This window comes from Neofelis nebulosa, chromosome 2 (assembly GCF_028018385.1).
Source record: "Neofelis nebulosa isolate mNeoNeb1 chromosome 2, mNeoNeb1.pri, whole genome shotgun sequence".
NCBI classification, from domain to species: domain Eukaryota; kingdom Metazoa; phylum Chordata; class Mammalia; order Carnivora; family Felidae; genus Neofelis; species Neofelis nebulosa.
Window position 1 is genome coordinate 214,984,031 of NC_080783.1, and position 26,060 is coordinate 215,010,090.

The following is a 26,060-nucleotide window of genomic DNA, read 5'->3' on the forward strand; positions in this document are numbered from 1 at the left end:
CTGTCCACGAACAACCAGCACAGGGGTCCCTGCTCATGCTCTGCTCCCAACGGGAATTCGTTAAATTAAGCACACGGGGTGAACAATTCACTTTCTCCCTCTAGAAAAACCACAATGCCACCGCAGAATCATTGGTAGGTATATAAACAGGAGCTTCGGGAGAACGCAGACAACACTCGGGAGGAAGGCACTTTCAGGGAAAGGGCACAAAAAAATAGCACCGGGCTCTCTGATAACCCTACTTTGAACGATCAGAAAAGAACGTGTTGGTCACACCATGGTAACTTTTGGCCTAGAAAGGTCATATCTCTGCAAGTCCAGAAGAGAAATCTTAAGTAAATACCTTTCAAAGGATGCAAGAATAAATGCATGTCAGGAGCCTTCTGATGCACTGGTTGTACCTTTATTATTTTTACCTCGTTCACTAATAGTTCCGTGATGCAAGGTTACCATACACAGTTAGATAATGTCTGCATTGCACATCTAAGGCTATACAGCAAAAGAACGAGAATTAGTACAAATACAAGAACTATATTTACATTCTGTATACTCAAGCTCCAAACATCAGATCATATTTACATAATAAAACATGAAAATGAAAATCTGAAATTAATAATGTACATTGTTGCTAATGTGCTCAACTCCTTACTGGGGAGAGATCAGTTTGCAAAGTCTTGGTTCAAAAAGGCCACGTATGCTCCATGGGTTCTGTTGCAGCGCACGAGGATGGCGAGGAGAGACCCCGACAGGTGGCGCCTTGCACGCGAGCAGGCCGATGGACTCCTCGGGTGAACAGATGCCAGAATGTGCAGCCTGAAAAAAGGGAACTCGGACACACGGAGACGACACACAACAGCCAGGGTTTGGGAGGAGACCGACCTCAGCTCGGACCTTCTGAGCACAGCTTTTAACATGAAATTTGGATCAATTCTCATTCTTTCCATTAAATGATCACAAGCTTTCCTAAGGTTTCATGGGGTTCAAACACGACTTTCATAAATGGCCTTTTGAACAACAGCAGCAGATAATCTCTCAGCTGACATTTCAATTTGCTAAGGAAGCACAAATCAATACGTTCCTGCTACATACAGTAAAGGTCTGGCCACACACGTGGGTGTATCATCATTGGCCACAGTGGACAGCTGCAGTGCGTACGGGCCAGAGTCCTGTTTAAAATACATTCAGCAAACCTTCCACGAGCAGCAGCAGAATTAGTGTTTTCCTTTTAAGGAGCAGGTTAACAATCACATTTTAATAAGGGAACCCAAAGCAAAAACGAAGGACCCGAGTCCAAGAGACAAACGAGCGAGCCCTGATCCCGTCCTGGAGACCCGTGTGGGACACAGCACGAGGAAACGGAGAGTACCGATAGCTGCCACACACTGGGTCATCCGCTCTTTTCCAGGCCAATGTGCAATTAATTACAGCACTATAAATATACATATACCTTACAAAATTAAATATCCCTGTAAATTAGAATAAGCAGCAGGCAACAAAGTCTTTGCTTTGAAATATGTGCCAGGAGAAGTCATTTTAATTTTAGAGCCCTAAAGACCTTGCACAATGATTTTACCTTATCCCTTCATCTTAAAAGAGCTGAAAAAAAAATCCATCAAAAATATGAGTAGTTGTTTAAGTTCTATGCAGCTGAAGGGAAAAGAAAAGTAAAACAATAGTGGTCGTTTAGTGGGGGGTGGGGGGGTGGGAATCGCTTCCCTTCCCCTCACAGTGAGTGCTCGAGCACTGTAACGACGTGCTGGGATCTGGGCGCCCACCACCCAAGCTGCCAGCAGCGGCCCTTCCCCACGCCCCTGGCTGTGTGCACGGCTGGCTGGCCCTGCACGGCCTGGCCCGAGAGCTGGCTGACCCCCAGGGCAGGCACAGAGGGGAGGAGGCTGTGGGTCCCGGTTTGGTGTGGGCTGTGAGGCCGAATTTTGCTTTGGCAGGAGAAAGGAGGGTGGGGAAGGAGGGGAAGAGAGGATTACTTCTAACTGGAACTCATTTCTCCTTAATTTGCATAAGAGCTTTTTCTTTCTGTTTTTGTTTTGTTTTGGTTTTTGGTTTTTTTTTTTGCTTGTTTAAAAGAATGCTTTAGGGAAAAAAAACCACAAAAGAAACCCCTTACTTAAAAGGTAGTTTCCTTAAATACTAATATTAATATCATCTTAAGTATCAACTTTCCTGCCACCGTGGCTTCAGCTAAAGCCTCGTAAGTAGCTCCTGCCATAAATGCTCTCTCAGCTTCACAGTAGGGATGCACCTACCCAGAAAGAGAACATTAATCCCGAAACTGTGGCAACTCAGTCTGAAAATGGGCCGCTGGAAGAAGAGGGGCCACCAATAAGGGCTGTCCTCAGATGGAGGGAAGCACACCTGCCTGAGACCGTGCGGGCCGCGCACGTCCTGCTTCCTCAGGAGGCCCTCTTACCCGGGGGGTGTCACGAACGGTCCGGTCCTACCTGTCTTAATACCCGACACCTCCAAAGCAAAGACTTTCCAAGCCAGTTTTGTTTTGAGTTAGAAGAAAAACCGAACGTCATTTCAGTTTGTCACATGATTTTACTCTCCCTCAGCCCTCCCCACCTCCCTCTGTCACAGATCCAGGGCCCTCTGTCAGACTCTGTGACAAACAGCAGTGGCACCTGTGACTTCACTAAAAGTCATCTTCCAATTTCATCATTTCCCTGCAACTGGATTTCATTCCAGTCCAGAAGCTGTCTCTAAGCACCGACAGATCCTGGATTTGAGTATACACCAGAAGGGCATACCGTGCCCATTAGACGATGAAGGAACCTCTAACTACATTAAAAATCTCACACACCGCTTAGAAAACAAGTAACATCACAGTTAATGACCTATGTTTAAGGAGAGGAAAAAAGTTAAAAACCTACTGTAGAGTTTTTATTGATCACTTTTCAGCTAAGGTCACCGCCTGCGATTTCTATCCTTTCTTTTAAGCTCACCACGATTCACTTTTCCTCCCCTTGGCAAGGCAATTGTACCGAAGCTGGGAGACCTGTTCTCAGAGACGAGCCCAACCGGGAAGTCAGGAGCAAGGGTCTGTGGCCGGCGTGCTGCCCGGCTCTCGTCCACAGCGCCAACCGTGCACCAGCCCCTGCCCCCGTCCTGCCTGACGCAGACAGTCGGCCGGACCCCACAGAGTCGGCAATTCACGGCTGGGGGCCCTCAGTCTCCACGAGGTGGGAGAGGGCAGCTACTTTCCTGAGCGCCCGAGGGGTGGTCAGAGCTTCGTGTGAGGGAGGTAAGAAGGATGGTACAAAACACCCCAGGTCAACTGGCAAAGCAGCTGGAGTAACCCGGAGGCCTTCTCTTCCCCAGCTCGTTCCTAGAAAACGTAACTTTAACTGGCAGCGGAAAGAGAAAGAGTATCTATCTTCTTCCATGATGGCTTCTGGATGCAGACGACCCTGATCCGTCAGGGAAGGAGATGGGCAGCAGCGAGCTTCCTCCTTCCTCCTCTGGCAGTATTTCCACATCCGACAAAGATGACCGAGGAGGAGAGGCCAGGCGGATGCAGCAGCCAACCACTGGGGCCGTGGCTCAGGCGCACCTCCTCTCTGCCCCCGGATGTCCTCTTGTTTTGTTTTGTTTTAGTGGTGGGAAGGGAGTGGTTTTAATCCTGGGATCCAGAAGGCAAAGCCTGCCGTGTCTGCGTATTTATGATTACAGGGGGGAGAAGCATTACCGAAAGTATTTTCAACTTGACAAGGATCATTGAAAATGCCCAGGAGTCAGAGGGAGGCTTCGCGTCTACACTTGAAGTTACGCTTGTTCGATCAAAGAGAGCTACAAGGATCACAAGGTCCCTGCTCGGCGTCACCATACTTATGATGGGAACAGTGACCCCCAGAAGGTGAGTCGCTCCCCCCTTGTGGATCATTGGTGTATGACGCTGCACTAATTCCAAACTGTACCACCAGCACTAATGCCAAGAAGAGAAATGAGAAATTCTGAGAGAAAAACAGTTCACAGGAATCCTGCTCTGAGGAACTGCTCTCATCCTACCGTCCGTCCGCCTTCATGAGCTGTTGCCAGATCCCACGGTCCTCTCAACCGTGCTGGCAATATCCTTGGCTTTTCCCTTCCCGCTGTTCCAGGCCTGCTACAAAGTCCTCCCTTCTCTCTCCCACTAAAAGAAAACCGCACAGCTACATTCTAACGAAGCTCCAATTTCAGAGAACACACCTGTGCCATTTCCAAGCTCACTACAACCTTTTCCCTGAATGGAAAATGCAGGGATTAGCAACGGCAAAAGGAGAGGGAAGGGGAAAAGGTAAGTTTTTTCCTTTTAGGTTTAAAAAAATGCCAGATGTTTCCTCCCTTAGTCTCTGAAGCCACCCCCCCAAAATTAAAGTGATATCACAAATAGAGAAAAGAAAAAAAGGTATTATGTTGTCTTAAAAAACAGACCAAGATATCCAAAGACAGCAGTACAGACATCACAGGTGGTCATATGGGGACCCATCATACAAAAGGAAGCCAAAAGTCACGAAAAAATAATTTGGAGATTCACCGGAGCCCCTCTGGGTCGTTTGTGTTTGTTCGTTTGTTTTTCTCCCTTTTGTTAGGCCACGTGCTATTACCACGATTCTCAGCACAGGAAAAAAGAAGGATACAGAGCAACGGAGACGGGGACCAGAAGCGCGAGAAAGAGTGTTGACAGGAGGGAAAGCAGTTACGCCACAGGCTTACACACGAGAGGGGCCGTCAAGAATCACAGAGAAAAGTGAGGGGCAACACTGACTTTATCTCTCGAAGGCGAGTGAGGGTGCTCGGCAGAGTCACTTAGTACTTCGGTTCGCTCGGGCACCTGCGGGACAGTTTCGACCTACAGGTGACAGAGGGAAAGGAGGTTAGAAAGCTGGATGCAGACGACCGTCTCCTCACAGGTCTCTTTCCTCTGCGGTTCCCTCCTTGAGCTTCTGCCCTCCCCTCCGGCAGCCAAGACCCAGGTCTCCAGACTCCCCGAATAAGCAGGCTAAGCTGTGGTCTTCCCCATTCTGGGGCCCCCGGACACACGCCCCACACAAGCTCAGAGGCTTGATCACAGGGCGGAATTCTGGGACACCTTGAAGGTTCTCACCACCTTCCCTTGACTCAGTCCCCCGGACCCCGGCTGCAGACCCCTTCAGAACGAAAAGTCAAGGGGCGCCTGGCTGGCTCAGTGGGTGGAGCATGGGACTCTTGACCTCGGGGCTGTGAGTTCAAGCCCCACGCTGGGTGTAGAGATTATTTAAAAAAAAATAAACCTTAAAAAAAAAGTCAAAGCAGGGCATTAACTGGGTACAGATGTGACCGGGTCCTCTTAGCCATTCAGGACACCAGGAGGCACCACCATCTCATAACTACACTCGACGTTGCCCTCCTTCCTCTTTTCAACCTACTTCTGGGGAACAAGACTTCCTTCTCAGTTTACATTGATGTCACTGGGGCCAAAAGCCAGGAGAAGAAGGAAACATGAGGACTTCTTACCGTATCGTGCCAGCAAGCAGTGGGTTAAAGGCATACAACCAGTCGTTCATGTCTTTGTCATTGAGAGCCTGTAGAAGGACCCCACGGTGCTTCGTGCATACAGCAAAGATGTTAGGTGTCTGAAAGAGACATGGGTAAGTGGAAAAGTTACGATGGCTGCTGACAATGGGGACCACCCTGCCATATCACAGGTGCCCGGCACTTCGTATTGAAGGTTCAGAGAGACCGGACGCATAGGAGAGATGCCACAGCACACAACAGAGAGTTCGGAACTCAGCAGGGAAGGGCCGACGGTGGCAATAAAAAGCCAAGAGAGCAGGTCTGACCTTCACCATGGCCTGCTGGTCCTCACTGTATTCCACCTGTGCTGTGGACAGGTTAATGATGCCACGCTCCACTGGGTCTTTGTCGCTGTTATAGATGAAGACATAAGGGCGACGGACCACGACGAAATGTTTAGCCCAGTTGCTATAAAGTGGTTCCTTGAAATGCAGGTATCCTTTCTTAGAGACCACCGAGCTAAAAAGGACAGTACAAGAGAGGTTAGTTTCTCACAAAAAGAAAGGAATCATGGCCTGAGGACCATGAAAATATGTCTCACCTGGACCTAGTCCCTATAATGAACAAAAGAGGCAAAAGATCGCTTTGGCCTAGAATCTTCTCCGCTGAAGTAATACTGCAAAACAGCATAAAGCAGCACCATAGCAGATGCCTTGCAAGACACAGGCGAGCAGGATCCCAGCCCAGCTCTCTCCTCCCAGATTCCATTGGCATTAGACGGTAACATTCACCTCACGTACAAGAGCAGAGAGTAAATTACTGCTGATTTCTTTCTTATACCTGGCATCCCTGGGCAATACAGTACTCACCCTGGTCTAATTTCTTCAATATCTGGAACAAGATTGAGAAATTCATTTTTTCCTGCACGGGCCAAATAGGGTGTTTCCACAGTTGGGACAATCTGAAACTGTTCAAATTCTGGGCAGGGACTAGAGGCCCGGGAATTGGCTTCTGGGGTCCTTTAAAAGAGAGAGGGGTTAGGGGAAACAAGGAGCTTCAGCAAGGTCAATCCATAATGTGCACAACCTCCTCACCAGGAGGAACAACACCTCCCTCAACAGCAGGGGCCTTGCAAACATCAGCTCCAGAGAGCTTGGCTGAGAAGACAAGCTGCCGTTAGGAAGTTAATTCCAAATTCAACTGGGGTCATCCTTCAGAAGCTACGAAAGCCACCACCAAATCACACAGTCCCTCTTCCTACTCTGAAGCCCTCTGAACAGAAGCGTCTTGGGCATGACCTCCATTCCCTTACATGTTTCTATTTAGTCCCAAGGTCACAACTAGGGCAGTGGTCCTCAAAGTGCAGTCCCTGACAGGCGGCATCAACCTCACCCGGGAACTTGGGAGAAATTCAGTCTCGGGGCTCCGAGCCAGATGTACAGAATCAGAAATGCTGAGTGGAGTTCAGCCACCTGCACTTTTTAACAAGCCTCCCCAGTGATGCTGACGTGCACTAACGTCTGCGAACCGCTGCTCTAAGGGGCTGGCAGAGAGCACGCAAGCAGGAAGAAAGACCCGGCAGAGCGGAGCTGCAGCGCCGAGCTGGCCCGGTCAGGACAGTTACGGGAGGACTTCCTGTGCTCCGCACTGTGACTTGTCATCGCAGAGCAGCCTAGCCTAATGACGTGTGTTCCACCAATTCTACAATTTCTGGACACTTCACCACTTCTCGAGTCGGGACACGCCTTGCAGCTGACGACGGGTCACATTTTAAGTAGCGGTGCTTTTTCTCTCTCAGTGGCACGTAAAATAATGTGTTATGGTTGATGACACCCTCAATTTAATTAAATTGCCTGGTTGTGTTACTTCCTCTGCCACGGTCAACTGTGGCAGTGCTGGTGTGGCAGGACAGGCAGCTGGACGGTACCAGGAGGGCTCTCTGACAGGTGAGCACGGTGAACGGAGATGGGCAAAGGAGTTTGATGGTGAGTTGCAAACGAGCGATTACAGTGATGATTCACAGAATCTAGACTACATTTGTCTCTATTGTTGTTATCAACACGTTTCACTGTGTCATCAAAATACTTTTTCCAAAGTAGTTTCAAACTGCTTTCCCCACGATGAGGCTTCCTCTGTCTGACAAGATTCGGGAGCCTGGCAAGGGTGGGCATGGAAGGCCAAAATGAGCAGAGAGGGATTCAGAGGAGGAACCGAAGGTTTTTGTGCAGAAAGCTGCCGGGGCATGGTGTGAGAAGGAGCAGGAGCGTCTCCCCAGGACTGGGATATCCAGAAAAGGCTCCCACATCCTTCTGAGTACTGCCAAGAGGGATGGTCCTGCCCTCAGCTGAGCACCACTGAGCTCTAGGAAGGCTGGAACTTCCCCTGGTTCTGAAATTAGCTTCTCTCAGTGAAGTCTGGATACTTGCTTTTTATTTATTTATTTTTTAGGTTTATATTTATTTATTTTTAACAGTCTCTACTACCAATGTGGGGCTCAAACTCACGACCCCAAGATCAAGAGTTATATCCTCCACCAACTGAGCCAGCCAGGCACCCCTTTCATTTTTTTTATCAAAAAAAATTTTTTAAACGTTTATGTACTTATTTTCTAAGTGTTTAATTATTCTCTCTGCAGGGGCAGAGAGAGGAGGAGACCCAGAATCCGAAACAGGCTCCAGGCTCCGAGTTGTCAGCACAGAGCCCGACGCGGGCCTCGGACCCATGAACTGCGAGATCATGACCTGAGCCAAAGTCGGATATGCAACTGACTGAGCCACCCAGGCGCCCCTAAAAACATTTTTTTTAATGTTTATTTATTTTTGAGAGAGGAGAGAGTGGGAGAGAGAGAGACAGAGCGTGAATGGGGGAGGGCCAGAGAGAGAGGGAGACACAGAATCCGAAGCAGCTCCAGGCTCCGAGCTGTCAGCACAGAGCCCTATGCGGGCCTCGAACCCATGAGCCGCGAGATCACGACCTGAGCCCGAGTCAGATACTTAATCGACCGAGCCACCCAGGAACCCCTTATTTATTTTTTTAAAAGCAAACGAGGGTACTTACTTCTGCTCCTGAGAGTTGCTCCGAGCTTCTACCAGAGAAGGGCAGGTGGAGGAGGGAGTGAGGGTGGCGCTGCTGAAGCTGGACACGGACGGATCGCGTCCGAGAGGAGAGATATCAGACAGCTGGAGGCAAACACAAGACAGCGAGTGAGATTCGCTGGGAAACCAGGACGCCCCTGCAGCGAGGAGCTGTGATGTAGATGTATATATATGTACGTACTTTTTTTAAGACGTACAAATACGGTATGGCCTGAGTGTCACAACAGGAACCATTTACAAAAGAGGCAAGGCTGGCTTTTTCTTTTGTGACTGTCCTCCTGCATTCAGTAAATGACCCTGTCTCTAGGAGCCCAGCACTTAGAACAACAGGCACTGTTCTAAGAACATGGCAGAGGCCCCGCCCTGCTGGCGCTTCCATTCTAAGTGGAGAAGGCAGACAACAAACAAATCCACGAACACTCTGAGAAGCGTCAGGTAGTCCTACGATCCAGCGGTTCTACCACTGACTATTTACCCAAGGAAAATGAAAACACTAATTCAAAAAGATATATGCACACCTCTGCTCACTGTAGCATCATCTACACTAGCCAAGATATGGAAGCAACTCAAGTGTCTGTCAGTAGATGAACGGGTAAAGAAGACAGTGTGCGTATACGCAATGCAGTACATACACAATGCACTCCACAAAAATGAATGACGTCTTGCCGTTTGTGACAAGATGGATGGACCTGGAGGGTACTATGCTACGGGAAATACGACAGAGAAAGACGAATACCATGTAATTTGACTTATACGTGGACCTAAAAAACAAAAAACAAACGGATTCTTAAATACAGAGAACAAACCGGGGGGGAGGTGGGTGAGGGGATGGGTGAAACAGACGACGGGGATTAAGAGGTACAGGCTTCCAGTTATAAAATAAATAAGGGGCGCCTGGGTGGTCAGTCGGTTGAGCATCCAACTTCGGCTCAGGTCATGATCCTGCGGTTCACAGGTTGGGACCCCACATTGGGCTCTGTGCTGACAGCTCAGAGCCTGGAACCTGCTTCGGATTTTTTGTCTCCCTCTCTCTCTGCCCCTCCCCAGGGTGCGCTCTCTCTCTCTCTCTCTCTCTCTCTCTCAAAAATAAATAAACATAAAAAAAATAAATAAACAGGGGCGCCTGGGTGGCTTAGTTGGTTAAGCATGCAACTTCAGCTCAGGTCATGATGTCAGGGCTCATGGATTCGAGCCCTGCGTCGGGCTCTGTGCTGATGGCTCAGAGCCTGGAGGCTGCTTTGGATTCTGTTTCCCTCTCTCTGTGTCCCCTCCCCTGCTTGCACTCTGCCTCTCTCTTAAAAAATAGAGATTAAAAAAATTGTTTTTTACTTTTTTTTTTTTAATGTTTTTATTTTTGAGACAGAGAGAGACAGAGCATGAGCAGGGGAAGGGCAGAGAGAGGGAGACACAGAATCCGAAGCAGGCTCTAGGCTCTGAGCGGTCAGCACAGAGCCCGACGTGGGGCTCGAACTCACGGCCTGTGAGATCATGACCTGAGCCGAAGTGGGACGCTTAACCGACTGAGCCACCCAGGCGCCCCCCCAAAAATTTTTTTTAATAAGTAAAATAAATAAGTCACAGAGATGACAAGTACAACACAGAGAATACAGTCAATGATGCCGTAATGATATCCTATAGTGACAGATGGGGACTATACTTATTATAATCACGGTGAGCACTGAGTGATGTGCAGAATTATTCAATCACTAAGTTGTACACCTGAAGCTGATATAACACTGTATGTCAATTATACTTCAATAGAGAAAACGTCAGATAGCGGTAAGTGCTACAGCAAAAAATAAACCAAGGAAAGGGGTCAGAAAGTTTCGGGACCTGTTGGCTTTACACAGGGTGGTTAAGGAGTCGATATCTGAGCAGAAAGATGAAAAAGATGAGGGAGCCTATCATGGGCACATCTGGAAGAAGACTATTCCAAGGGAAGGGACAGCGAGGGTGTAAAGATCTGCTATAGGCAGGAATGAAGCTGGCATGTCTAAGGAACAGCAAGAAAGGTCAAAGTGACTAGAACAGAGTGGATGCTGGAGAGGCTCTTTAAAGTGTTCACCTCAGTCTTTGTCAAAAGCAACAACATTATGCCGCCAAGAACCTCAGGACCCCTCGTGTCCTGCCTTGCAGTGACGTACCAGCCCCTATAGGATCTTCCCTGAGGGATTTGGGGAAAAGCCAAAACGTTTCCCATCTGATTAACACCCTAAGAGACACCGGGGAGTACTCGTACCTTCAAAAGTCAGTGTTCTGACTCTAAAAAATGAAGATATGTCCTACATCCTCAAACACGATGCTACACCCATCTGAAGGCACCTAAAAGCAGGGAGACCCGGAGAGGAGATCTGAGCTCACCTTACAGTCACTGATGCTGCCATGCAGCTGGCTGAATTCCCGGTTGAAAGTGTGCGTGAGAAGTTGCAGGCACTGGGGACAAAAAGCCACGTGTAAGTTTCAGTGGTTAAATGAAGCCCTGGATGCAAGGCAGGAAGAGAAAACAACAGGCCTAAGACACACAGTGGGGCTCAGGTGCTGACCAAACGGCTCCAGAAATTAAATACGAATACAGCAAGGGAAGCCTGGCATACGTCTAACAAAGAAGATAAATTCAGTGGATTAAAAAAGCCATTCTCAGGACCACAAAAATGAATGGCTGCCACCACCACAGTTTAGAGCAACAGCTCCCCTTCCGACTTGTCCCCGTACTAGAAGGCGTGGAGACCTCTGGATGGAAGTATTTTCTTAAACCAACTAGAAGGCCATTCGGTTATTGAAACAACAAGACACCCCCCCCGCCCCGGCCCCCACCATCTCTCTATTCCACTGTTGGCCAGTTGCCCAGGCTCCATATGCCTGGGAGTCATCCTCGACGACCCCTCCGCCCTCTCCCACCCCACCCAGGCAACAAGGGGGGCTGATTCCACCTCCCCGGTGTCTCTTCCGTGACTGCTCTTCCTCCTCACCCTGCGGCCTCTGGCCTCAGCTGAGACCCGCACCGTCTCTATCTGGAACACCGTGCTAACGAGCTCTTTGTGCCTCTAGTCTCTCGTCACCACAAACCCACCTTCTCTATTGCTGCCACGGGAGTCTTCCTAAAACAGTAATACCTGCTTAAAATATTTCCGCATCACCCCAGGACCCTCTAAACTCTATTCCAGTCCACGGACCCTGCCAGGTCTGGTCCTGTCCCATGTCTCCGACTCCCATCTCCTGCCTCTGCCCACATCGCCCGCGTGATTCCCCAGCGCTGACGGTACAGCACACGAGGCTCCCTCTGGCGCAGACTTTCAAGGTCAGCTCACCGGCGCCAGCGTGCGGAGGCCCCCTCCTCTGGCTCCCCCAGGTTCCAGACACACACCTCCATCACACACTCGTCACCCGGTTCCCTGGGAGCTCAGAACGGGTAGAAACTGAGTCTTATTCTACCTTCCCAGCTAGCACAGGCCTCGAAACAGAGGCCCTCAAGGGTGGTGGAAAATGAAAACTCCAGCTGGCTCACGGGGTCTCACGGGGGAAAATGCTCAGCAAAGAGAAAGGGGGTCACACCTTGGTAGCCAGCTCCTTCTCTCGATCCACCAGGCTTTCGATGTCCGTGGAGTCGTAGCCGCTGCTCTCGCTGGGGGTGATGGCACTTTCAAAGGTGGTGGTAGAGATCTGAGAGGAGATGCTGGTGGAGGTGCTGAGGGTCCCACTGCTGAGGCTGGGGGACAGTGAGTCACTCAGGGATTTGGGGATGCTGTCACCAAGTCTCTCGCGCAGCAGCAGGAAGTGGCGAGTTTTCTCCACCTAAGAAGGTCAACACAATGGCCTCAGCGAACGCAAAGCTCATTAAGATCTTCATAAGCGAAATATTGGGCCTCTACCACGATCGAAAGCTGAAAAGCCAGGATCACGTAGAGAAGGTGAGCATGTGAGCCACGCTTTGGGAGTTGTGCCCAAGAGTTCATCTGAGCAGCTCCTGCCCTCGGATACCTCGTGAAGGAGCTCCAGCTTCTCCAACTCCCACTGGTGCTCCAGGATGAGGCTGTCCCCGCGGGGCCGCCAGCCTGCTAAGTTCTCTTCTCCCCGCACATAGGCCACTGACGTATCCAAGATTTTTCTTCTCCTTCTCTGCATGCCTGGGGCAAGAGGACAAAGTCTTTTATTCAGAGAAAAATCGGACTCCATTTTTAGCTCAAAACACACTAATAACTCATATACATGGCAAACGAAGACACTTAGTCAAGATACCTGGGATTTTATTAATAATAATTCACCCCTTTTCCCCAAAGCAATTCTCTGAACCTCTTTTAAAACTGAGGTTTTTTTGTTTTTTTTGTTTTTTTTTTTGGGGACAGAGAGAGACAGAGCATGAACGGGGGAGGGGCAGAGAGAGAGGGAGACACAGAATCGGAAACAGGCTCCAGGCTCCGAGCCGTCAGCCCAGAGCCTGACGCGGGGCTCGAACTCACGGACCGCGAGATCGTGACCTGGCTGAAGTCGGACGCTTAACCGACTGCGCCACCCAGGCGCCCCTAAAACTGAGTTTTATATTCTTTGATAATTAGGGCGACTGTAACACAACCTGAGAAAATGCCCAAGTTGTTATGTTACGTGAAAATATAGAAAGATCAAATTGTACCCTATGGTTCCAAATACATCCATACGAAGAAAGTAGGAAAGGACCATCCCCGTACTCCCCACACACACCCCACATTCACGAGCTCAGTTAGGACGGCAGACGGCAGATGGCTTCAGCCCCGTCATTTCCCATTAATTTCTAAAAACATACTGTTTTTACATATCGAAGATACGAACTTCTGTTAATTAATAAAATCTCTCAAGGAAATATCTGGACACCGTCAATAGCTACTACTGGGACTTGGATTCATACTCAGTCTTTTTTTAATCTACATCTTAACTGTGGGCCCTGACCTTTTCCTGTATATGTTCTCTAAAATGATTCAAGCTCACCTTAATCAAATGTTGTTTATTTGTTCATTTTTAAGTTTGCTTATTTATTTTGAGACAGAGACAGTGTGAGTGCGGGAGGGGCAGACAAACAGGGAGGGAGAGAGAAAGAGAATCCCAAGCAGGCTCCGTGCTGCCAACGCAGAGCCCGATGTGGGGCTCGAACTCACGAGACTGAGAGATCATGACCTGAGCCGAAATCAAGAGTCAGATGCTTGGCCGACTGAGCCATCAGGCGCCCTCAAATGTTTTTAAAAACACTGATTTTTGTCCATGTTCTGGTTTATAAATCTAGAAATGCAAAGGGCTGCTTAAGGCCACCAAGCCAGAGAGAGAAGTAATGGCAGCCCAGAGAGACATCCAAAAGGGCACTGAACAAGTTCAACTTAATAATTTGTCTTCCTAGGGCACAGGAAGTTCAAATTCTAGCTTGACAACACCTGTAAAGTCACACTGCCAAGTTACCTTTGGGGCTAACGTGGAGAGGGAAACGGTTATGAGGTCTGGAAAGCTAAATTCATTCTCACACACTCAAAGTTTTTATAATATGCAACAACCTCCTAACATTTTGTTCAGTACAGTTTTTGTAACTGTTCTGCAGGTCATAAACCAAACAGTGTTGTTACTTAGAAAAAGGTAACTCTCACCACCGCCAAAAAACTTATAAAATATACTTGTTATATAAATATGTAAAATATATATTTTTATATATAAAATATACTTGGTTTCTTATAAAATATACTCGGTTTCTACAAAATTTTCCTACTCGTGTAGGTTAGATTTTTGACATAAAATACCCCAAACACAGGCAAAGATAACCATCACCTCCCTGACCCACAAGGGCTTACCTGGACTACCCGTGTCTGCCATTTTGCATAAACTGAGTTCATAAATTCCAGTGACACGATTGCTATTTGAATTAAAACAAACACTTGTTTAACTTCTCATGGCACAAAAACAGGAAAATCTCAACTCTCTCTACTTAAAACACTGTCTCCTCTGGAGGGACTGCAGCCCACCCTTAAATATAATTACAGACATTTCTCACTTCTTTTTTTATTCTGAACTTAAGAAGTGTACTTTTTCCTAGGAGGAGTTTGTTTTCATGCCAATCTTTTGAATCACTTCAAAGGATGAGTAAAATTGAATGATGAACCCAAAAGTTTATAATACAAAGGTAAAAGTTAAAAATCTGTGTTTTCTTTTTTTTTTTAATTTTTTTTAACGTTTATTTATTTTTGAGACAGAGACAGAGCGTGAGCAGGGGAGGAGCAGAGAGAGAGGGAGACAGAATCCAAAACAGGTTCCAGGCTCTGAACTGTCAGCGCAGAGCCCGATGCGGGGCTCGAACTCACGAACTGCGAGATCGTGACCTGAGCTGAAGTCGGACGCTTAACCGACCGAGCCACCCAGGCGCCCCAAAAATCTGTGTTTCCTTACCACGAGAGACAAGACAGGGGCAGAGGAAGGTCTGACCAGAATGAAATGATAAACATCGACTTTGGGGGCATGTCATGAGGAAGGTTACTGAACCATCCACTGTGTTAGTAACACATATTTATTTTGAGAGAGAACGTGTGTGCACACATGCGTGGAGGAGGAGCAGAGAGAAGAATCCCACGCAGGCTCCACACGCTGTCAGCAGAGCCTGACGCAGGGCTTGATCTCTCAAACCGCGAAATCACGACCTGAGCCGAAATCAAGAGTCAGACGCTTAACCGACTGAACCACCCAGGCGCCCCGGTAACACGTATTTTTTAAGCTGAGTGGTGACACACAAGCATTCCCTGTATTAGTCTTGGCGGATTTCTACAGGTCTTAAATATGAATAAGTCTTTAGAAGAAGAACGTCCCAATGGTAATCAGTTAGAAATAATGACATCTGAAAGAACATTTAGTCCCTGAAAAACTGCTGAGTGTTCACAATGTAATAGTCTTCCTTCCTTCATACGCTCGTCTATCCATCAGTATTCCATTAAATGCCAACATTTAAAAGTTACTGCCCTTCAGGCATCCGGTTGTAAGCTAAGCCCGCAGCAGCAAGCCAGGCACACTGCGGGCTCTGCTGACCCTGCAGTGGGCAGACCAAATGGAAACTCAACTTGTCTCAGAAACTTACGAGTCCGGTGACTTCGAGTAGCCGCTGCCAAAGAGGCTGCGCAGAGAGCGTGGCGGCGAGATCTTGGCGTCCCGGGAGTAGAAGACCATGCACACATCTTTGGTGATGACCGCCGGCTGGATGCAATGATCCAGCTGAAAGCAGAGAGGGGTGGGCCCCGATGAAACCCAGACGGAGCACTGTGGCAGGAGTCTGTGCGCCGCCACGGTTGGAGAGCTGGTCCCAGATGGGGGGCGGGGAGATTTCAGCTCTGCCAGTCGCTTCAACAGCAACTCAGCAGACGATACGTGCAAGAGTAGGCGGTGGTCCTCGCAGCTGCTTTACTTTTCGGAACTATTTTTGAAAGTTTTTTCTGTAATAACGGTTCCTATTTATTGTTTCTTATGTGCCAATCACTGTCCTAAATGCTTATATGTGATCTCTCAACACCTTTCTGAGGTAAATGCCATTATGTTTACCCTTGTTTAAGAAATGAGGGAACTGAGGCAGAGAGAGACGAAGCCCCTGTGTAAGGACATGCTGGCAGTAAGCGGCAGCACAGGGACCTGCGCTCAGTTGGGCTGGTTCCAGGGTCTGTGCTGTTAACCACGACCGGGCTCTGCCCACAGCTGCAAAAACACGAGGCAAAGTTTTCTTAAACTCATACCTTCTTTGAAGAATGGTGATTAGGCCACTAAAACTGAAACTATAGTAGAAATCATAGGGCTTTTTTATTTTAAAGTTTATTACTATTTTTTTGAGTCATCTCTAACACCCAAAATGTGGCTCGAACTCACGACCGACCCCAAGATGGGGAGTCGCAACCTCTTCTGAGCCAGCCGAACACCCCGTCATATAACTTTTCGATTAAACAGAGACTAGGAACAGAATTTCCTACAACCAGAACGGCAGCAAACGGTTGACAAAAATCTGTCAAATCATTCCTCTTCATCTCCCACGGTCATCTGCCCACTGCTCAGGGCTGGCCATTCAAGTTCAGAGTCTCCTCACCTCTAGGTATGCTGACAAGGTCATGAAGATCTTTTCCCCATAGGGTGTCACTCGGTTCAGAAGGAGAGAGTTATGGAGGGAGCTGTCCCACACGGCCTCGAAACGGTAGAAGGTCCTAAGGTCAGAAAGGCGAGAGGCAATTACCCAAAGAAGTGAAGTCACCTTAGTCGAGGTACTGTCACTGTCAGTAACACTGCCGACACCCACAAACACCTGCAATATATCGAAATCTAACAACACAGTAGAGGCTTTATCCCCTCGGAGGAAGAGGTAGCCCCCCCCGCCCCCCCCCCCGCCCCCCCCCCCCCCCCCCCCGTCTCTCACCCCACCCACTACCCAGGAGCACTCAGCTATGCCTTCCCCCCCACCCCACAAGCCTGCTTTTCTGCCTATAAACATAAAAATAGAGCAATCAAAGAGATTAGGATGAAAAGGATAAGTGGGTACAGACAGAAACTAAAGGAAGAAAGCCAAAAGGAGCTCCTCCATCAGTCAACAAAGAGCAGGAAACAAATCCTCAGTAGATTGTAAGCCTGTCTTCACCTCACAGTCTGGTTCTGGAGCCTCAGAAATGTCACAAACATACCTGAGAAGATTGATGGAGGAAACAGGCAGGATAATTTAAGTACTGGAGTCTTATTTTAAATAAAAAAACAAGTGGTTATCCTTAGCTGATGTTTCAGAAAAAGAATAATTTTAAAGTAGAGCTGGCTAACTACTATTTGTTACTTTTCAAAAAAAAAATCCACAAGAAAACCAACCTTACATTTAAATAACAACTAGAAGCTTGATTTAATGAGTACCTATAAACTTTTTAAAGTTGTTCTCGTATCTTCTTTGTAAAACCCCACAGGGCTGACCTGGCCTGACATGGGTTCTGCCCATTCTGCAGTCTCATCTGAAGCACTGTGCTGAGTTACAGGCCAGCCCCCGACTGCCTGCACTCCCCCCGCAGGGCCCCCGCGGGCTTCGTAACAGGTGCCTACCTCCGACAGTGCCTGTTCCATCACTACTGGCTCTCACCCGATTCAGCTGGCAAGCGTTGGCGCACACTATGCTTCCTGCCCAATACACTCCTCCGAACTCCTTCCCAAACGGTGACCTTGCTATTGCTGTCTTTTCTAGATTTCCTATGACAAATAACTGGTGTGTTTTCTCTCTAAACACATGCCCGTGCTTCCTTCTCCTGAAACTGTCGAGAGAAAACAATTCACTTCTAAAAGAACTCCCTAGCCACACCTCATCCTCCACGTGTCAGACTAGGGAGCTCTTCTAGAAGCCTGACCAGTTCATTTCGTAGCTGCTTCCACATCGAAGTCTTCCGCAAGTACCTGCCACTCTCTCAAACGCCTAGCTTTTGATGCAGTGTGGATGGGTCAAGAAAATACAAAGACACCAAAGGAACAAAGAAACATTTAACAAGACAGAGACAGATAAAGCAACCAAGGGTCTCAAAAAGCAACCACAAAGGATGGTGGAAGTCTTCCTGGGCTCCTGGGCTCAGCAGAGAACACGTCATGCATCCACAGCGCCCTGTTTCAATCAAATAGTTCATTTTGGTTTAAAACACATTCTAATCCTGGGTGGTGATGAGCACTACTTGGGCAGAAGCTCCCTGAGAGCTCTGTCCCCTGAGACTCAGCTTTTATTGTGTCCCTGCGTGTGTTGAGGTACCTGGAACGGGGCCTACCTGTCACACCACGAGGTCTGGACACACCCGTGCTGAAGTGGAATGAACCCCCTTCTTAGAGTGAGGGCATCTATTACTCTGGAGAAGCCGGACAGAAGTCCCTGTCCCTCCTGCCTATAATCTCTGACCCGTTAAATTTTCACACCGTGACTTAGCACCTCCCAGTGCCAATATTTAGGGTTCACGGCTCTCTTTCAACACAGGCAAATGTTTTGAATTTGTCAAAGAAAAGCCTCTTCATTTCTGTTTTCAGGTTGGGTTTTCACTTAACCTAAGGAGGAAATTTCAGTGGTAGAACCTTGGCTAACAAAAAGGAATTTCTGACTCCACTAAAATCTTCCTGCATTTGCGGGGGAGGGGATTTTTTGTTTCGTTTGGCACTTGGGGGTGCTGCAGCACATTCTTTTGGAATACCCACTGAAGATGGCAATCCTTCAGACATGGTTGTTAAGAAACAAGACTGGTGAGAAATGTCAACTGAATCAAGCTAGCAAGAGAATTTAGAATTAGAAACAGGGCTGAGTCCTGAGACATGTTTCCCTGTATGGCTCCTATGGTGGTTAAGAAATAATCCCAAATGGATTTCTCGAGATGTTCTGAACAATGGCTGTGTGTGTGTGTGTGTGTGTGTGTGTGTGTGTGTATCTTTAAAAAGCAAACAGGGGCGCCTGGGTGGCTTGGTCGGTTAAGCGTCCGTCTTCGGCTCAGGTCATGATCTCACGGTCCGTGAGTTCGAGCCCCGCGTCGGGCTCTGGGCCGACGGCTCGGAGCCTGGAGCCTGTTTCAAATTCTGTGTCTCCCTCTCTCTCTGCTCCTCCCCTGTTCATACTCTGTCTCTCTCTGTCTCAAAAATAAATAAACGTAAAAAAAACCAAAAAAACCCCCCAAAAAACCAAACAGACATCTTAGGCTATGTTGTCATGTATAACTTCCTTCATTTTTCTTCCCTAAATCAGATGAAGAGAGATGGGCAAAGACTTCCTTCACTATTGAACCAGGACTTTTTTCTACTGCAAAAGAAGAAAATAGATAAGACAAGCAGTCCTGACAGAGAAAGAGAAATGTTTAAAAATAAACAGCCTATTTTTCACAGACTCAGCTGCCCAAATAGCTAAACTGGTCTCTTCTACGGCACAGGACAAAACAAAGAAAACAGTGAGTAATTATGCAAAGCTACAGAGCAACAAACCTTTCAAGCTGCTGACAGAGACAGGACAGACAAAGAATAGAAAACCCAGCCTGAGATTCCACGAAAGGAGGGGAGTAACGCTCTAATCGGTAATGCAGCAGAGGAAAACCCGAAGGCGCACAAGAATTAAATGGACAGGCCTAGTGAATGGAATGAGAGAATACGAACTCTGCCAATCATTTAAGAAGCTGTGTGTGAAACTATACACATCAGGAAAACCCGGGGAACAAAGGGTGCCGGAGAAGGTGTTGCTCTATCCTAGGTCTGCACGGGGAAAAACTACTAAATTAAAATAGTAGTCCAAGCAACATAAGACATAAAGCATTCTGATAGACTAGAATCTTTATGTGCAAAAAAGCAAACAGAAAATACCTAGGAATGTCCTTATCAAGAAAGAGCCTGCAAAAACACAGAAAAGGCTTTTGTTAGTGCAGCAGTGGCACAAAAAAGGAAAGAGGAGAGGAAAGCAAAAGCGAAAAAAAAAAATACATAAGACACACTTGCTGTTAAGCAAAGTAAATTCAAGTGGACAATTGACACAGAACTCCATGGGGCACAATTTGATAGACAGCTTACAGTGACATGGGTCCCTCTCTCCCGAAACATTTAATTAAGGAAAATGCTGGGCACAGAAGGGACTGTGGAGACCACCTCTATTAACACCCCCTCTCTGCAGATGACTCAGTACTGGAAGGGGTAGGAAGTTGCTGCAGAGTTAAGGGAAAACCAAAGCGATTCGGTAACACAGATGCGGGACTGGAAAGAAAAGCTGCAGTGGCCCCTGTTGGTCACACGCCACCATCAATACCCAGAGGTGCTCTCTCCTAGACACACGTGCACAACACACTCACACTGGAGTTCAAGTTCACCTTTAAACATTGAACCTTAGGCGAAACGAACAAAAGCTCTTAACCAAATTCCATTTAGCAACTTGCCAAATTAGCTTAGGCTCTCCGTATTTCTAAAATGGAAAGATGGATGTCCATTACGTGCTGAACATCCTAAACTAGATGGGTATCTCACCCACCCAGACAGTCTGCTCCCTAGAACTGAGTGGTGTGCTTATCAAGTGTCAATAGTACCTGGTCTTGACCCTGTTTATGCCGTTGTACTTACCATGATTATCTAAATTAATCCAGCATTAGGCAAAACAATGTAACGCGAGGGCAAAAATAATTTTTGTTCAGTGTGAAACAAAACTAAGTTGAACATTTTTAAAAGATTTGATAATGCTGAGTTGTCAAACAACTCAGCTGTCAAAAAACAGCTGTCAAACTAAGTTTGGGTGTGATCAATATAAAAAAGGGAAATATTAAAATTGTAATGACAGATGACGGAAAGCTGACAGGATTTTGCCATTCGGTTTTCTTCAGAGGTTTCTACTTCTTGCTCCACAAGATTAAAAATCACAGACGATGAATTATGGGTGTGCTTTTGCAAGAAAGAGCATCCCAAGTCCAATAAATAAGGCTACAATTAAAGACAGGGCCTTGGCCCTACAGCAAGAGCTCGACAAGATAATGTACATTTATGGAGCTTAAATTAAAACGTTCAAAGTGCGTATCTTTCTATTCTACTTGACGTTGGCCGACTTTTTTGATTAATTAACTCTACACCTCTATTGTGGAAGATAAGCTGCTTTTGACAAAAGCCAAATTCATTTCCTGCTGCATCTGACCTGCGGCCAGGTATGAATCCCGGGACTTCCGAAGGTCACTCTAACACAGGCCATTTAGCTCAACCAGCGTTTCAACCAAACATCATCCTTCCCTGTGAGTTCTGCTAAGTAGCCTAGGAATATTTAGGATCTATTTCTCATAGCTGCAAAGAAAACATGGTGCATGCCGGCTGCCTCGGCAGGCGAGGATACCATGCAGGGTTAGTGAGGACTTCAGAGAAATGGTACTGCTCACGATTCTGCCCAGGAACGGACCAGGGAGGACCAGAGCACGCTTCTGTCCCTCTGTCCGCCCCGGCCCCCCATACAGGTACACCCTCATACTCAGTCCCTCTCCCTCACAGCGCCTGCAGCTCCTCCTACAGGCAAAAAGCGAACAGATATTTGCTTTTTTTCCTCTTCCCTATGCAAAACTGTAACACAAGGAAACGGTGGGAAAAAATTAACTCTGGCCCAAACTTTTAATCCCATTTCTGCCTTTTGTCTCATTTTTCCTCTCCCTCTTCCCAACATAGATGTGAGCGCGTTTTTCAGGAATACACAGAAGTATCCAGAAGTCCTCCTGTAACGCAAAGGCAGTGTTCTGAGCCCACATCTGCACACACAGCCACCCGTTTCCCAGCCATTGCTACATACAGGAATGGAGTCTCTGTGCACAGTGACAGAACTCCTTTCCTGGGGACGTAAGGGGCCCAGAAGATTTATCTCCAGTCTGACATGGGAAAGAAGACTGGCTATGTACTTTATGCATTGTCTGTCATCACTTGATTATAAAATGGAATTTTAAGGGAAGCCAGTTTAAAATTAAAAATAAAATAAAATTCATTATTTACAGCAGAGAGCCTTGGTCAGAAGAGTTTATACGTATGAATTTATCTCCTTTATCAGTGAACGAAAATGAAAAGCAAATACAAAGAATCCTGGAGCGTATGCTGGCAGCAGCAAAGGATAAACACAGGAGGGTTTGCTGGGCCCAGGAGGGCACGTTTCCATGACACTTAGGACAGACAGACCTTTCCCACAGCCACCACTTCATAGGAGAGCACCTAGGCGCAGCAATAATTAATTTGTACTTTTAAACCCTTGGGAAGAATGCTGAATCTTCTTTTTCTGTTCTCGTCTCTAAGACTGTATTTCATCTACTCAAACTCTATCCCGGAGAGAGTATTTTCACTCAGTATTGGTAACGGATCCACATACATGTAGCTCCACAATTATTTACTTTTGGAGAGCAGAGTGGCAGGGAGAAAAGGGATGTCTGAAGTGAAAGAGGAATTCGTTTCTGCCCCTGGACAGGAGTCACCGGTGAATGGGGAATCTAACGGTGTGGCGTCAACCTGCACGGGCCGACTCATCACGCTGCGCAGGGGCCCTACCTGCTGGAGTTGTGGGAGGACTTCAGGTACTTGGCAGAGATAATATTTAGGGAGAGGATAGCATCGACCGCAGCCTCATCCACTTCAGCCTTGTTCCTGATCCGGCCTACGAGGAAGAATAAAGAAACTAGGACAGGGGTACACTTAACAACACAACAGAAACTCATTAAGCCCAAGAGAGACTTTTAAACCTGTGTACCCTCGGGTGCCGGAAGGGTCACTTAGCCAACCACCAAATGGTCCTCCACTCTTCCCCCTGTTGTCTTCCCTTTCCTGCCCACATTTGGTCAATTGTGAAACCTTACTGACTCTTTGTTTGGAGTTTCTCATGCTCATCTCAACTTCTAGTTCTCATACCACCTCCTGCTCACAAAGGTCACCCCCTTCCCATCTGGAACACTGCGATGGCCATTTCACTGATCTCCTGGCTGCTCACCTCATCCCCCTCTCCAATCCACCCTACACTCACCTTACAGAGACTTCTGAAGCCACTGCCTTCATTATACCGCTTAAAAAAATTTTTTTTAATGTTTATTTATTTTTGAGAGACACAGACAGAGCGTGAGTGGGGGAGGAACAGAGAGAGAGGGAGACACAGAATCCAAAGCAGGTGCCAGGCTCTGAGCCATCAACATAGATGCCCGACACAGGGCTCGAACTTACTGAGTTACAGAACTCAGATCCTGACCTGAGCTGAAATCGAATGCTTAACCGACTGAGCCACGGAGGCTCCCCACCACTTTCCTGTTCAATATCTTACAACTCTGTTTTCCAGTGAACACTAGGGGACGTACTGCAGAGAGGCTAAGAGCACAGCCTCTGGAGCTAGACTGTCTGGATTCAAATCTCAGCTTTAACACTTTCTGGCTGTGAAGCTTAGGCATATTGAGTCTTTGTTTCCTCTTCTGTGAAGTGTGATTAGCAATTCTTCCCTTACATGATTGTTAAAACCATGTTATATATTTGTTATGTTAAATAATATTTTTAGAGCATTCAGAAAAGTACCTGGTATAGAGTAAGGACTACACAAGAGTTTGTTAAAATAAAAAAAACAATAATAAAAAAAAAAGCTTGAAAAACCACTGCCCTAGACAGAAGAGAGTACAATCTCCCTTGTAGAGGTTCTTAATGTGGTCCACAGATACTCAAGGGGTCTATGTATAAAATTCAGGAGGTCCATGAGCTTGAATGAGAAAAAAAAAAAATTACAACTTTATTTTCATGAGCCTCTGACTAAAATTTGGCATTTCCTTCAATTATGAAGGGAGGAGACAATCCACAGGAAAATCAGCAGAAGCTGTGACTCTATCCCTGTAGAAATCAGATGTTTTCATGTCATACTAAGGTAGAGTATCTCAACATTCATCACCGCTCTGAGTGATAGAAATTAGACCTGCTGCTTCTTTAATGCATTTAATGCATTAATATGAAGAAAAGCTTATACTATGAACTTATTTAGTATTTGAGCAATCTCAGTATCACTAGTTCCCTTTGTAACCCTATGTACAGCTGACCCTTGAACAACACGGGTTTGAACTGCATGGGTCCACTTACACACAGTTGTTTTTTCAGTAAATACAGGATAGTATTGTAAATATATTTTCTCTTATGATTTTCTTCCCCCATGGTTTTTTTTTTTTTTTTTTTAAAGTACGCTTCATGCCCAGTGTGAAGCCCAAAGCAAGGCTTAAACTCGTGACACTGAGATCAGACCGGAGCTGAGATCAAGAGTCGGACGCTTGACTAACTGAGCCACTCAGGCGCACCCTCCCACCCTTATAATTTTCTTAATAACGTTTTTCTCTCTAGCTTACTTTAAGAATATAGTATATAATACATAAAGCATACAAAATGCATTAAAAAAATAATGGCTGGTTGAATAACATATCCCTAATGATGGGAGTTGAGAAACAGAGTAGTTTCAAACTCTAGGCCACATATTCTCCAGTACTCTTTCTGCACATTCCCTGTGTTCCTCTAAAAAGCCTGGCTCTGTCCTCGGCTGAGGGAATGTACTCACCTACCACCAGCTCACGAACATCCTTCCAATGGAGCTCACTCCCCTTCTCATGGATAATGGTCACCGTGATCCTTCGCTGGATGCCCTAGGTAACGGAGCAGGGTTGTAATTTAGCTGGGACAGTCTAGGGTTTCCTCTTGTGTGCTGTTTTCTGGACTGCGTGGTGTGGGGGTGGGCAAGACGAGAGGAACGGAGAGGGGGCAATGCTGTCCCCACTCTCTCTTTTTTTTTTTTTTTAAAGTAGGCTCCACGCCCAACGTGGGGCTTGAACTCACAACACCCTGAGATCGGTCACACGTTCTACTGACTGAGCCGCCTTGGCGCCCCTCCACGGTTACTCTAAACAAAGGGATATGGGTCGGGGACTGAGGAAGAGCCAGGTTCTGGAGTGGCTTTAAGAACAAGCGGCTAGATGGTAGACCCAGAATACGAGACCCTCAGCTCCTACGCCCACCTGGGTGATAAGCATTTTCTTAAAGAGTTTACTTTTAAGTAATCTCTACGCCCGACGTGGGGCTTAAACTCACAACCCCGAGATCAAGAGTCACAGGCTCCGCGGACGGAGCCAGCCAGGCGCCCCGGGCGTAGGCATGTCGGAGCACTGACCGAATCCACTTTTGATTTACCAAAGGAGGACACCTGAATTTCATGGCCAGATTTTAGTCCGTTGCAACTTCCATCCTCTATCCCCATTAAGAACTTTTAACTATAAGAGTACGGTCTCCAAACATGGAAACTATATACAAGAAAATAAAATTGTATAAAATGACATGCGAGCTGCACAAATTATAGTAGTTGAATAAAAGTCTTTTTCAAAATAGGTCTCTCAAAATATATTTCTACGTATGAGCAAGGGTATAATACAAGCCAAGGTCTGAGGAAGAAACATTAAAAAACGTACAAAAAAAGAAAAAAAAAAGTACAACGTCTCCTGATCCCCAAATCTGCTTAAAGTGGAGAGGGAAAACAGAGACACAGAAAGAGCTCTGTTTTGGCTCTCTCCTAGGCCCTCTCTGGCTCCCTCGTTAGTACCTGGTGAAGCAAAAATGTCCCCTGGCAGGGCAAGCCCGCTGTGTGGTCAACCACGGCTGGGATGTACCTAGAAGAACAGAAACGCAGAGAAAGCAGTCAGACGGGACGCCTGCGCGGAGGGCTCCGCCCGCAAGGTCTTCTCTGCTGCGACATCCCCCAGTGGTCTCGGTTTCCCTGGTCTTCCTCACCATTTGGGCATTCAGTGAGTCACACGGTCACTTGCATTTAATAAACCTTCTCACGTATCCTTGCCACATCCCCCTTACTAGACCCAAGTGCTCAAAGCACAGTAACATTTTGGGCTCCCTCCCAGCCTCCTGCATAACAGATATTCCATAAATAATGTACAACTGCAACAGCAAGTGTCAGGAGGCAGGAAAGGGGTCATTTCAGATTTCAGGTAGTTTTTAAGGATCAGAAAG

The 26,060-nt window shown here is 47.1% G+C and overlaps 1 protein-coding gene across 27 annotated transcripts in view; it reads right to left on the reverse strand.

The window, feature by feature from the left end:
- Positions 1-387: 387 nt before the first annotated feature.
- The window catches only part of KIF1B (kinesin family member 1B), a 143,078-nt gene continuing 117,405 nt past the window's right edge, over positions 388-26,060 (reverse strand). For 18 of the 27 annotated variants that reach the window (XM_058719120.1, XM_058719122.1, XM_058719123.1 and 15 more), the window contains 15 exons: positions 25,639-25,705; positions 24,607-24,691; positions 22,587-22,692; positions 19,905-19,931; positions 16,654-16,768; positions 15,664-15,797; positions 14,393-14,454; positions 12,567-12,712; positions 12,141-12,380; positions 10,950-11,021; positions 8,551-8,672; positions 6,363-6,512; positions 5,820-6,012; positions 5,494-5,612; positions 388-4,849 (listed from right to left, as the gene is read on the reverse strand). In XM_058719120.1, coding sequence (XP_058575103.1) covers positions 4,807-4,849; positions 5,494-5,612; positions 5,820-6,012; positions 6,363-6,512; positions 8,551-8,672; positions 10,950-11,021; positions 12,141-12,380; positions 12,567-12,712; positions 14,393-14,454; positions 15,664-15,797; positions 16,654-16,768; positions 19,905-19,931; positions 22,587-22,692; positions 24,607-24,691; positions 25,639-25,705 — 1,681 coding nt within the window. In that variant the 3' untranslated portion in view covers positions 388-4,806. The remainder of the gene's footprint in view (positions 4,850-5,493; positions 5,613-5,819; positions 6,013-6,362; positions 6,513-8,550; positions 8,673-10,949; positions 11,022-12,140; positions 12,381-12,566; positions 12,713-14,392; positions 14,455-15,663; positions 15,798-16,653; positions 16,769-19,904; positions 19,932-22,586; positions 22,693-24,606; positions 24,692-25,638; positions 25,706-26,060) is intronic. The other 9 variants (XM_058719130.1, XM_058719121.1, XM_058719137.1 and 6 more) reach the window with 1 other exon arrangement.